The sequence below is a fragment of the Pholcus phalangioides genome, unplaced genomic scaffold, assembly GCF_987345545.1.
Source record: "Pholcus phalangioides strain wild (caught in Gottingen) unplaced genomic scaffold, Ppha-v1.0 ptg000039l_1, whole genome shotgun sequence".
Taxonomy (NCBI): Eukaryota; Metazoa; Arthropoda; class Arachnida; order Araneae; family Pholcidae; genus Pholcus; species Pholcus phalangioides.
The window spans coordinates 30,871,548-30,883,982 of NW_028301625.1; the positions used below are offsets into that span (position 1 = coordinate 30,871,548).

Genomic DNA, 12,435 nt, shown 5'->3' on the forward strand with positions numbered 1-12,435 from the left:
TGTAACAGGTTCTTTTATGTAACCATTATGCCAAAAATCATCTTGATCTTGTCGAAAAACCAGTCTATACAAAAATGGAATTTCCTATGTTTCTCCAAACGACACATCGTATACTCAATGCTCATCCTGAAAAGTTCGAAGAAAGCATGGGTTAATATCCTAAAGAGCACCTTCACCAAAGAATTCTTGACTTAGACCATGTATATGAGGAGAAAGTATCATGACAATTACTTTTGGGAGCTAAAATGTGATGATGAAGTATATATGGGAATATAAAGATGGAAAAAGTCCTATTATACATATTTTTTTTAAATTTAGAATTTCATCTTAGCTCCAATTTTATTTTCTGTGAAATGTCCAGATATGTGCCTTTCATTCTTAAAGTCATTTACAGTTCTTAAAATTATTATTAGTGCAAAAAGTTTTTTTTTGTCATTTTCAATATTCCAGTCACCCATTTAGCAATGATAAAAATGACCAATTCACAAATATTGATCCCCTTCACCACAAAACAAAAGTTTGAGGGAAATAATCATCATTTTTAGGATTATTCAGGCTAAACAAACACAGAAAGTGATGTTTACGTAGTGATGTTTTTTGTAACTTTGAAAATATCATACTTTGAAATGAAATACAGGTAAACCATTATTTCCCTATTTATTGTGATGTGTAAGGAAAGATGTTTCCTTACTCTCTTGTTTTTGAAAACCTGTTTTGATGACAGAACCTCTGCTAGGGAAACCAGATACAATTTTCAGATCAATTTTGAAAAGAAAGTTCTATAGGCTTCGCAATTTGGTCTGAGTGCACTAGAACACTATGGTAGAGAAGCACTGATACTTCTTTTGAAGCATGAGGATTTTACAGTCTTTAACATTTCATAAATTGCTGAATAAAGTTTGCACATGCAAATTCTAAGACAATATTTTTTCTAAGCCTATTGAAATTTGCATGAACAGATTATATGTAGGAAATTTTGGCATGTATATATTCAAACACAGTAAAGATGAACTGAGATGAATATGCCACACTGCAGAATTTGAGAACGTTTGCTTTTAGAATTTTATCAGACCATAAAGTAGCCCAAGCATTTGTTTTGGTAAAAAAGTAGTTGATTGTGCAGCAATCACATGGTTTAAAAAATTCAGTTTGAATTTCAAGAAACTTCATAATCAGTCAAGGTTAGGTGTAATCCAAAACAGATTTTGATACCAGCCATAGGGGAAAATCTGATGATTTTCTAGCCTTCAAAAATTATTAGCTGACCTTGTCATCTTGCAGTCCTTTGTGGTTCCTCACACATGGGACCTTGTCGGGACAAAATAATAAGTAAATAACTAAAACATTGCAAAATGTTTGACTCATCTTAATATTTTGTATCTTCAATCATAATTATTGCTTTAATTTTATTATAAAATTGAATATTGTATTTAATTTTATAATAAAATTAAATACTATTTCTTATTCACAAATTATAGAAATGTAATTATGCAAATTGTATTATTTATTATTTAGGTATGCGTTTTTGTAAATTTTATGTGAAATTTTTTTTCAGATCGTTGGTGCGGTTTTTGGAGTCTTCAGAAATGGTGATGGTGTTATAATGACTGAAGATACAAAACTTTTTGATGAGGCTTCAAGTGGTAAATTATCTCATCTTATTAAAATGTAAGTATTGTGGAATATTATGTAATATAAAAAAATATTCTTATAAACCACCACTTCCAAAATTAACATTGAAAATGAAATGGGAGAATGCATTGATTTTGTTGCAATCAGAATTGGATTTTTGATGTCGAAAACAGGTTTAAATTATTGAAAAACTAATTTAAATTGTCAAAGCCCCCAAAAACGTGTAATCAGTGTGTTCAAATACTTTTTTGGATAACAATAAACATTTTTTTATGAAGTCTGTAATAGAGTCTTGATAATCTGAGGTGGATGGGCAAGCTGTCTACCGTCATGGACAAAGTCACAAAGTCTTGGAAAAGTTATGGAATGAAAAGACGGTCACAGAAGTCCCGAAAAAGTCACAAAATTTGAGTGAAAGTCAGATTTTTTTGATTCTCAGATATCTCTTTTTTCTCAGATATCTCTTTTTTCCAATTTTTTCTCCTAAAATCTAGGATTTAGAGAAGCTGTGGCATTCAATATTTTTTCTTCTCTCTCAGGTTTTATTTCTACTTTTTTTTTTCCCCAGAGGGATGGATAGGTGAGTAGCAACAGAAAAGAACAATGTCAATGTTTAGCCACCCTACATTGGGGCAGACATATGAATGAGGCAAAAAAGCTATTTAGACTGGATGAACAAAAAACACCTTCCTTTCTTTGTCCGGACCTTTGAACATCTGTAATATTCCCTCTAAAGCAGCGTTCTCACGATCGTGTGATAATTCCTAGTGGAGGAGGGGAATCATGGCAGTATGGAGTCCTCTTGGGAACAATATTGGTTTTCAGTAGAAAGGACATGACCTTCCCCCACATCGTGGAGCAGAGTTGTTAGATCTTTGGCGGGTCCTCAAGTCAGTTTTCACTGGTTGGGGGCTCTGTAGGGAATTTATGACATTAAAAAACAATAATGGTGATTGTTCTGGGCCTTAGGGCTGCAGCCCTGTCAGCCCCATCCCTGTCCCCACATCCTTGTGGTGTCCAGGTGAAAGGGCACAAATTTTTCCTCCCGCGATGGAAGAATTTTTTAAAAAAATTATCCATTTTTAAATTTATTTTTATTTTTCGATCGCGTCAATCTTTACTGACTAGCTATAGTGGACAACAAAATTGTACAGGGTACTCATGCTACAGAACGAGAGCATTCAAGAGAAGACAGACATCGGACTCATTTGCCATTAGTTGTGTTGCGACATAACATTTAGGCTGAATAGGCTGAATTTAAAGGAGTACCACAGCGTTTTCAAAAGTCTGCATCGCGGCTCCTAAGAGTGTTGTAGTGAGCTAAAAATATTGATTTCAGCTTGAAAAACTGAAAAAAACAAATTTATGCTTTGAAGTGGTTCTTTTATATGGTGAAAATATCTGCCAAACTTTTTGGGAAGCCACCGGTGAACCTTGAATTACTCAAGGGAGGCAGCTGACAAAAAAAAAAAAACCACTGGAATATGGTGAAAAGCTTGTGATCTAGACTGAAACCTAGGCATGAGGATAGAGCAAATAGCAAGCGTCTAATATTGGACTGAAAAATGTGAATAGGAATATGTGAAATCCCCGTATTTCGGAAGGGCCCTTGGTTGGTCTAATGCAGTGTTTCTCAACCCCCGGCATCCGTCAAACCAGGCCACGAGTGGTTTATTGTTTCATTTTTACCCATTTTATTTCCCATTACTCTTGTATATGCCCAGGCCTTCCAATCAAGAAAAAGAAATCAATTGTGCCACGGGATTCCAAAGCTTGAGAACCACTGGTCTGGTGGCCCCACATCCTGCAGTAGGGCCCCACGCTGAGATCTTTGGTGGGCTCAGGCCAAATATTTTTCACGTATAGTGAATGAAAAAACAAAAATGAGAGTTATCTCATTTAGGGTCCCCAGGCTGGAACCCTATCAGTCCCCTACTGTGCGTTCCCTCATAATTTGAAACTCGGCTGGACTATGTTTGTACCTTTATACGATGGTTTCCACTCTTGTATATAAGAAACGTTTCTTCTAATTTTTTTATTTTACCTGCGCCAATACGTTTTTTCTGTGCACAGTAATGCAATCAGTAAAGAAATGGTCTCGTTTGTGCACATTCTATTTAGACAGCGTTTTCTTCTGATGTACATCTGTCTAATGGTGCACGTCGATTCCAACGGCAAACTGCTGATTTCGACAGTCGGTGCCAATCATTGAACCGACTGAACAAACTGCTCGATCAATTACACCTTGCTTCATTCAACGTCATTTGGGTCTTTTTCTCTGTTATGAGCCCTCTATTGCTATGCGTTGCAGCGCAACACGACTTAATATTGATCAAGTGCTACCACAAAGCTTGCTTTGGAAAGTTTTGTTGTAGGTGTCGAAGAAACTCTGATACGACAAAAACATTGAGGGGTGGGGATCTAGGGTTGCCAGATGTCCGTATATACGACTTGCAAGGGCGTATGCAGGAATGGATTGCATTGAATATTCCTGATCTACTGAGGGCTTAGGCGATCTCGCCAAGTTGGTTGAAGCCATGGGTGGGGGATACAGGGGAGAGGACAATAAAGACAATCGCCCCCATTAAAAAAAATTATTGGCTTAGAAGAGCAGAAGGTGGACATTAGTTTAACACCCACCTTGTTAGGGAAACAACCTGTATCCACTTATACTTTTGTGGGGGGCTTATGTGGCTAGATCCCTTAAGATCCAGCTTCTATGGGCCATTGTATTTAAATCAACTTTAAATTTAAAAGTTTTTAAATAAAAAAAAAATTCAGTTTTGTTTTTTTGTGAATTCACTTGCGTTTCCTCTTTCATTAAGACCCTCTATTTTATTAACCTAAGCCCCCAGGTGGTCGCTACTCACAGTTTGGGAACCATTGATATAAGAAAACAGTCTAGCATGGCTCATTTTGTAGAATGCAGGGCTCCCACTCGTACTACTTTTGGCAAAATGTCCTATTTTTGCCCTACTTTCTACTTTTTAATGAAATCCTATCAACAAAATTTGTATAATTGATTTTAAGTGAGGAGGAAATCATGGACATAATTCCAAATAATACAAATGTTGTAGATTATTATTTCTGCTTTGGCAGAATCATTATTATTTTTAAGTTTATTTTGGTGGCGGGATGTATGTGGACCATTTGGTGGTTTATAGTAATTTTTCATTGCTTAGTTTGAGGGTTCTACAAGTAGAGTAGTTGTTAAAACTTCTGCCTGGTTGAAAAAAAAATTATTTTGCATTTATTACTCTTCATGGTCATGGAAAATAACTAACATTTATCTTTCGAAATTGAATTGCTAAATGGAAAAAGGGGGGTCATGTCGCATTTTTTCAATTTTCGTGTTTTGATGGATTCGTGTAATGGAGATGCCAACGCATCGTTTTGTGGTAAAATGGGTCAAGTCTTGCCTCTAGATGCTGAAAAAAAAATGAACGTTAAAAGTAAAAAGAGGTGTCTAGTCCAAGACATGACCCCTTTTTGCATTTAGTTCTCAAGAACGCTAACAGGTGGCAGCAGGGTTTCCTGTGTTGGGTTACCTTCCTAAGTCTGTTTTTTCGTTTACATTGCTTTTGTTTTGTTGTTTGTTGACCAAGGGTTGTTGTTATTTGATATTATTAATAAAACTTAGTTGTTAGTGAATCATGGAAGTAACATCAGACTGTGGAATATATATTTCAAACAAAACAAAGTATATTTGCTGATTAAATGGTTTAAAAGCACTTTGTGCGAGTATCATTTATTTTCTAGTGTAGGTTTTCTACAGCATTTGACTTGGAAGAGAGCCCTTATAACTCCTTTTTTTTTACAGCCACTCCTGAAAAAGTCTTTATTTTTTAATCTGAAGGAATGATCCTTCTTAGAATAGGCATCCCCTATGGTGATGAATAGTTTTGCTTGAAAAAATAAGAGGAACCTTCTTCCACATATAAAGAAGGAGAAAAGAAAAAAAAAAATCCTCTTTAGTAATAGAAAACCTGAAAGCAGTGGAAGGATTAGAACATCCAATGGTGCTGAGGAGGGTCACGAGTAATTCAATCATTTCGGGGGGGGGGGGGGGGACTGGGTGGATATTATTTTTGTTGCTTAACGTTGTAAAATTTGCAACAGTGAAAGTCTGACATAAATCCAGTCTGGGGCCCTGGAATGTATTTGTTAAAATTAATGCAATGAAAAAAAACCTTTTAGGGCCCTCACGGGGGAAAGTCAAATGTGGCTCCAAGTCAAGGTCCCCCATGGGGAAGTTGACAGGTTTCGTTTTCGGGGGAATGAATCTCCTTTTTTTGTTAGGGCCCCCCTAAAAATCTGCAAATTGGGTCCCAGATACTCCGTTGGGGGTCTGGAATTGGTAAAATTGATAAAAGTTAAAATTTGTGTGGATGCAAGCGGAAAAATTTTGTAGCCCTCAGAGGTTTTATAATTTTTTTTGCAAAATTTCAGAGCACTCTGATAATAATTTCAATTTTTTTCTAGTTCTTCATTCAATTCTCTGTCATATTTCATTACTTAACACTAGAACCGCGGCACTTTCGGTATACCTAGAACCGCGGACTGGGTCAAATTGACCCAAACTGTGAAAAAACGGTATTTCATAGCGAAAAAACAGGAATTTATTTTTGGTTCCTGGGTTTTTCCTTACTCTTATTCAATGTTGTTTAATTGTGTATTCATAATGGAAAACTATTTTTTTATGAATATATAATGGGCTTCAAAATTAGTTAAAAAATGATGTAATTCAGTAAAAATAAGACTTAGTATACATTATTTACTATATTCAGTCCAAAAACATCTTTCAGTAATCTTATAATAGGACAAAGATGTAAAATAAGCGTGTCAAATTGAATATGAGAAAGTCTATAATATGATTCTGTCAAATAAGTATTGATTTCTTACTGATAAGTGGAATTTATGATGAGCAGTTGCGCAAATTTTTTTAATATTATTCTTGCACATTCATCGCATGTTGAAGTTGCACATCCCATGCAAAAATTAACAGTTTTGTTTCCACATTTTTATGTTACCTGACACATCAGATCGTTTATTTTTATTTATTACTATTAATAATTAATTAATTAATTTATACTTTTGCGCAAGGGCAACACGTATGATGAACGCAGTTCTTCAATAAGATTTTAGAGGAACTGCTTTCTGGCCTTCTGTACTGCTCTATACAAAATACAGGAATATGTTTATTTATATATATATATATATATATATAGAGAGAGAGAGAGAGGGGGGGGGGGAAGCTTTTTGGGGCTAACTACTTCCAATATCGACTGCCAGATGAAGCTGAGTAATGAAAAACTTATATCGTTCTTTCCTTGATAAATTGCCATTGTGAAATCATTGTTTCATAAAACTGTAGTTTCACTATATTTATTGTCTGAGGTAATATTGCTCTTCAATTTCGTCCCATCGTCTCTACTAAGCTCGTATTTCTTGGCTTTTAGCATTTGAGCCAGCTTCAGTGTAGTGAAAAGAGGTGTCGGATGAGACATTTCTGCCCTTGTTCTCAAATGGCTTGATCAGTTGCATCACTATGTGCTCTGAAAGAAAGAGATTTGTTGGACGCTGATACTTCCCAAGATTTTGAAATCCATTCAAATCGTATTTGGTGAAGGCAAGAATTTTATTATTTTTTTGTGACATCGTTTGCCTACAGAAATTGCAACTACACGTTTTTTCTAGAGAAACTTTTACCCCCCCCCCCCAAAAAAATCTTTTTTTGAGTCTCGTCAGAATTCCAGGTATTCAAGTTTACAAAGGAAAAAAAAATATTTAGCTCTACTTGCCATTCCTCCATTGAAAAAAGATAATCTGCTCTGACAATGAATTGGCCTTGACCTTGAAAGACCTTTATTCTTCACTATCTTCATTTACAAATACTTTTAAGAAAGGGTAACCACTTCCAAGAAAATTACGCACCCCTTTTTTCCTATAGAATAGTACGTTGGGTCGAAATGACCCAAACCGCGGTTCTAGGTATAAATGATTATAGCTCTAGAACACGAAATGGGAATATAATGAAATTTTCGTGAATTAATATTCATATGATATCATGAAAAGTCACGAAATTTGTTAAACATCTGCCGGTAAGTTTTTGAGATAAATGAAAACAAAGTTTGATTTGGGTCAAATTGACCCACTCCGCGGTTCTAGTGTTAATTTGTTTCAGGTGGTATCTAATTTTTTTTTTAAATCTTTGTTTGTAGCAAAAACTCAAAATCTTGATGTCCCAGCTTGAAAAAGGGTTAAACAAAGAGACTTGGTGTAAATCTAAAATTCTTTTTGAAAAACATGGTATTACATTTTATATATGTGCCATAGATGAATAAAACTGAAAATAAAATTTTGAAAAAAAAATGTTTTTTCTTATGAAAAACTAAAAATTTTAAAATGTCCACTCTTGTTACATCATTATCATAAATAAAAGTGTTTTTTTTTTCATTTATATCAACATCAAGTGATAGTACATGGAAATATGCTTCAAAATATAATAAAAGTTTTTTATCAATCATTTCAATTTTTAATGAAAAATAATAATTTAGACTAATTTGTCCACTCTGTTGTCTTCCAAAAACTAAAGCAACGCAACAGAATGGAAATTATGATTTAAAGTAAAGTTTTCTTAGTCAAAAGATGTTTTAAGTTAAATTCTATTCAATTCAAACCCTTCACAACCTTCATCATATTATTGTTTCAGCTAAATCACTGCTAGGCACACATCCAGGGAGATGTGTCATAAGGGGCATTTTAGTAAGAGTGAAGGTTGTTATATGACAATACATCCTGTATTTTATGGGACAGAACCATTATCTTCCTATAATTTTGTTTCCAGGCCAAATTCCCCCCTCCCAAGTCCATTCTGAATCACTAATGTGAGAGGCATAAACATAAGATTTATACCAACGTCAGATTATTATTCAATTTCAGCAAAACATTTTGAAGTATAAGAAATGATGATATAATATACAGCTGAGCAAGTCCAGTGTCCACTTTGACCAGATTTTAAAAATTTTACCAGGCCAAAATTCAAACTCTACGAGGATGGAGACATGTGTTTTTTGAATTTCCTCATGGGTTGGACGTTTTTCAAAGGTTATAGTGAAGTCTCTGGGTCACCTATCACATTTTGTATACGATTTTTGAGAAAATAAGTATTTGACTAGCTTATTTAAAATATTTGAGGTATCTTTCTCTCAGTTAAACATTTCTGTGCACTTTGTACTGTGTGCCTATGCCCAATGTTTTGCCTGTGAACAGCATTTTTGCAGTTCACAGGCAAAAACTTTAAGGACACTTCAAACTAAGATGTTAAATTACCAACCCATTATCTATCAGAAATAAAAAGTTTTGGTTTTGAGTAGCTAAATATATGTAAAAAATTAACTTTTCTATGTACTATTTCGATAAAGTCATGAAAAACCAAAACAACAGAAAAAAGTGAATTTTTTTAAAACTTTTTTTTTTCAGCATATGCGTAAGAAATAAACTGATTTCATTGTTTTCGTAACAGAGTGGAAAAAATCCATGACTTTCAGTCATAAAACCCAAAATATAAAATATTATTACAAAATAAAAGTGAAAAATATTTATGAAATATTAAACTTCAAGTCATTTTGGATATAATTTGAGATAAATTTTATTTTGAAAATTCAACTTTCATTTCAAAAATGTGGAGTGTACACTTTTTTTTGGGAATGACCCATATAAGCAGTTGAAGAAATTTTGAAATGTCCAGAATCATCCTGAATTGAAGAAAATATCAAATCCTTCCACAGTTTTTCCTTCATCATTTATGCTATGCTTTATTCAAATTATATATTTTATAAGAAAGAAAAAACATATTGCCCAAAATAATTCTGTAGAGTGTAGGAAATTATTTTACTCATATTAAGTATTTATTCTTTGTATAAAATATTCATTTTTTAAACAATACATGCAATTAATGTGTGTATTTCTAATGGGAATTTTTATATTGAAAGCAATATTTGAGGTTTTTGACCATGGTTTAAACAGTCAAAAACTGCCATGCTTCAAAAACCTGCAAACCCTCGTTTGTAGATAAGATTTATGTAGTTTTTGTTTTAATGAGGGTCACCCCTCCTTTTTATGAAAAATAAAAATAGTTGGCAAAGCCACCTCATCTGTGTATATAACAAGGCTGTAAGTGGATTTAGGGCAATGTGACCAACATGGGTGTCAAGAGAACCACAGTGACAACAAAAATAATGCAAAACAATGAATTTTATTTTCAAAAAATATGACTGTTGAAAAAGAAACTTGACTCTTTTAAACCATTGAAATTGGATAAATTAAGCAAAAAAAAGAAATAAAACATTAAAACAATCTAAAACTGTTAGTTGCAAAAACATCTAGTGGAGACTTCATTGAACTGGAAGACATTTCCCTTTTTTTAAGGCTTTGTCTCCTTTCTTTAAGAGTTGGCTTGAGTACAATGTCATTGAGAAAACACTCAACTCATCTGACACCTAAGGTAAACTGAAAGATTCCCCTTTATCGCTTGCTCTCAAAAAAGAAACTTCCACATTTTTGTCACACTTGTTCATAATTATAGCTGTAATGTTTGATTGATTTTTCCCCCATAAGTCTTACTATCACGAAGTCGCCAATTTCGGAATTCTGTGGTTACAATTGAATGTTATTTTGACTCAAGATCTCGGCTTCTTCGTCACATTCAGTTGTGTAAAGGTCCACCAAGTTATTCAATAGATGTAATCTTCCTCCTGGGCAGCTCAGATCTTCATCTCGCCATCTCTCCCTTGATAAATTAAAAAAATGTTGATAAAATAGCAATTAGAAAATGGGTAGTGATCCCAAATTTCCTGTGAAATCTGGGATGACATTTCCTACTGAAATAAAAACTTTTAGGTAAGGTGCAAAACCAAAATTCCAATTGCTTTGCAATCATTACATCTGCTAATAATAATAAGTGATGGGACTCACCTTGTTATCAAAAAAGGCTGCACAAATAAAAGTTTGAGGTCTTCACATTTTCTTTGTTATTGAATTTTGTCAAAAAAAACTGCTTATTGATAATATCACTTACCAGGAAATGCCCCCAAACCTCAGGTCGTCTCATCTACACAGGAAGCAAATGCCTTGATGACTGAATTTTTATATTGAAATTCAGTATTTGAGGTTTTTGACATTGCAGTTTAAACCATCGCAAACTGTCATGTGTCAAAAACCTGCCAAACCGATTACAGTGAACAATGACAATGATCTGAATTCTGAGCCCTCTATTAAGTGCAAGCAAACAATTTTTATTGCTGTGGATAACAAGAAGCAATGACTGAACAAACATGTGCTCATGAAATGAACATCTTCATGTAGGTAGTCATGGTAAGCAGAATAATGTGTGAAAATGTGTTGATATATATCTAGTGATTGACCTTTTTGTCATCATTTCTATTTCAACTGTGAGTCAGCGCATATGGTTTTCAGTTACTTTGTTTTGACTGGATTGCGTGTGCACTTAAAAAAACATACAGAAGGTTTTAGATTAGAACATAGTTTCTCAAACTTTTTGTTCCATATTTCCCCTTTCTTCAGAAATTTTTTCCTCTCTTTCCCCCCACCAACTTGAGCGCACCCATAGGATCATACGTTATCCAGTTATGCCAATCAATTCAGCTAACCTCTGTACAGTTACATGATGGCTTCACATTGTGAGACTCTGGGATTAATACCTGTAATCACATTGTTAAAGTTGGGTGGATAAGGCTTTCTGAGTTTTTGTAGTTTCTGGATGTTGTTAAAACAATAAATTGCTATTAAATAATGAATCAATTTGCAGTTGATCATTTCATACAAGGTACGTACATAACTTTTTTAATTTGTATATGCTATCCTTCGTGTGCATAAGGTGATCATGATTAATGGTGAAATGAAATCCTCCGGACTTGAATGATTCCAAATGTTAAAATTTCAAATCAAATTTTTATATTAGAAATTACAACAGCTGAAAGTTTCAAGTGTCTCAGCTCACATTATGGAAATAGTCATTTTTAATTTGCATGATATTTTTATATAATTTTTTTTTACTATCAAGGTTCCCTCTGATTGACGATATCAAGCTTAGAGTCTTTTATGATATACATATTGTAAGTTTTCTTTATGTGTATCATATTGATTTGTTTAATATATGATTTTATGGAATTTCATGTATGAAATAAAAACAGCATATGTAACTTTTTTGAGAAATTATAATAAATCTCACTGTGTCATTAATTAATTTATGGATGTGTTTTGTGAATAAGATATCATGTTATGACAATTACACCTGAATATTTTGTACATACATTGCCTGGCCAAATAAATAATAAATAGTTTATTGAGAAAAAAAAAGAAAATAAAAATACAATATATATATATATATATATATGCCAATTCCATTAAATATTGACCCAGCCACAGCCAGTTCACAAAGTGTTTGATGATCCTTGGCCAAAGTCTGATAATGAAAGACATGATTCGAGATCAAGTGAAGTTGGCATATTTTTTTGTGATAATTATTTCCGCTTTAGTTATGGCACCCCATATCAAACCGCAGTAACAATGTGGTAATCATTTTTTTCTTTAAAATTTGGCAGAGAAAACTATGATAAAAATTGTTTTTTCGGGTTCGAAGACCGTCGTCCGTTTGAGTTAGTTCTCAACGTTTCCCCAACACTAGTGGTTGGCATCATCAGGAGAATAGATAAACTGGATCAAAGTCAAGTTTTTATATATAATCGCCTCCCCAAACACATATAGCATACTGAATACGTG

General features: G+C 33.7%; 1 protein-coding gene across 1 annotated transcript in view; it reads left to right on the top strand.

Annotated features, from left to right (window-relative positions):
- Positions 1-12,435, top strand: part of LOC149065833 (cytosol aminopeptidase-like) — a 93,277-nt gene that overhangs the window by 13,742 nt on the left and 67,100 nt on the right. Inside the window, exons 2-3 of the mRNA XM_089254052.1 lie at positions 1,556-1,668; positions 11,717-11,768. Of these exons, the coding sequence (XP_089110178.1) occupies positions 1,556-1,668; positions 11,717-11,768 (165 nt within the window). The remainder of the gene's footprint in view (positions 1-1,555; positions 1,669-11,716; positions 11,769-12,435) is intronic.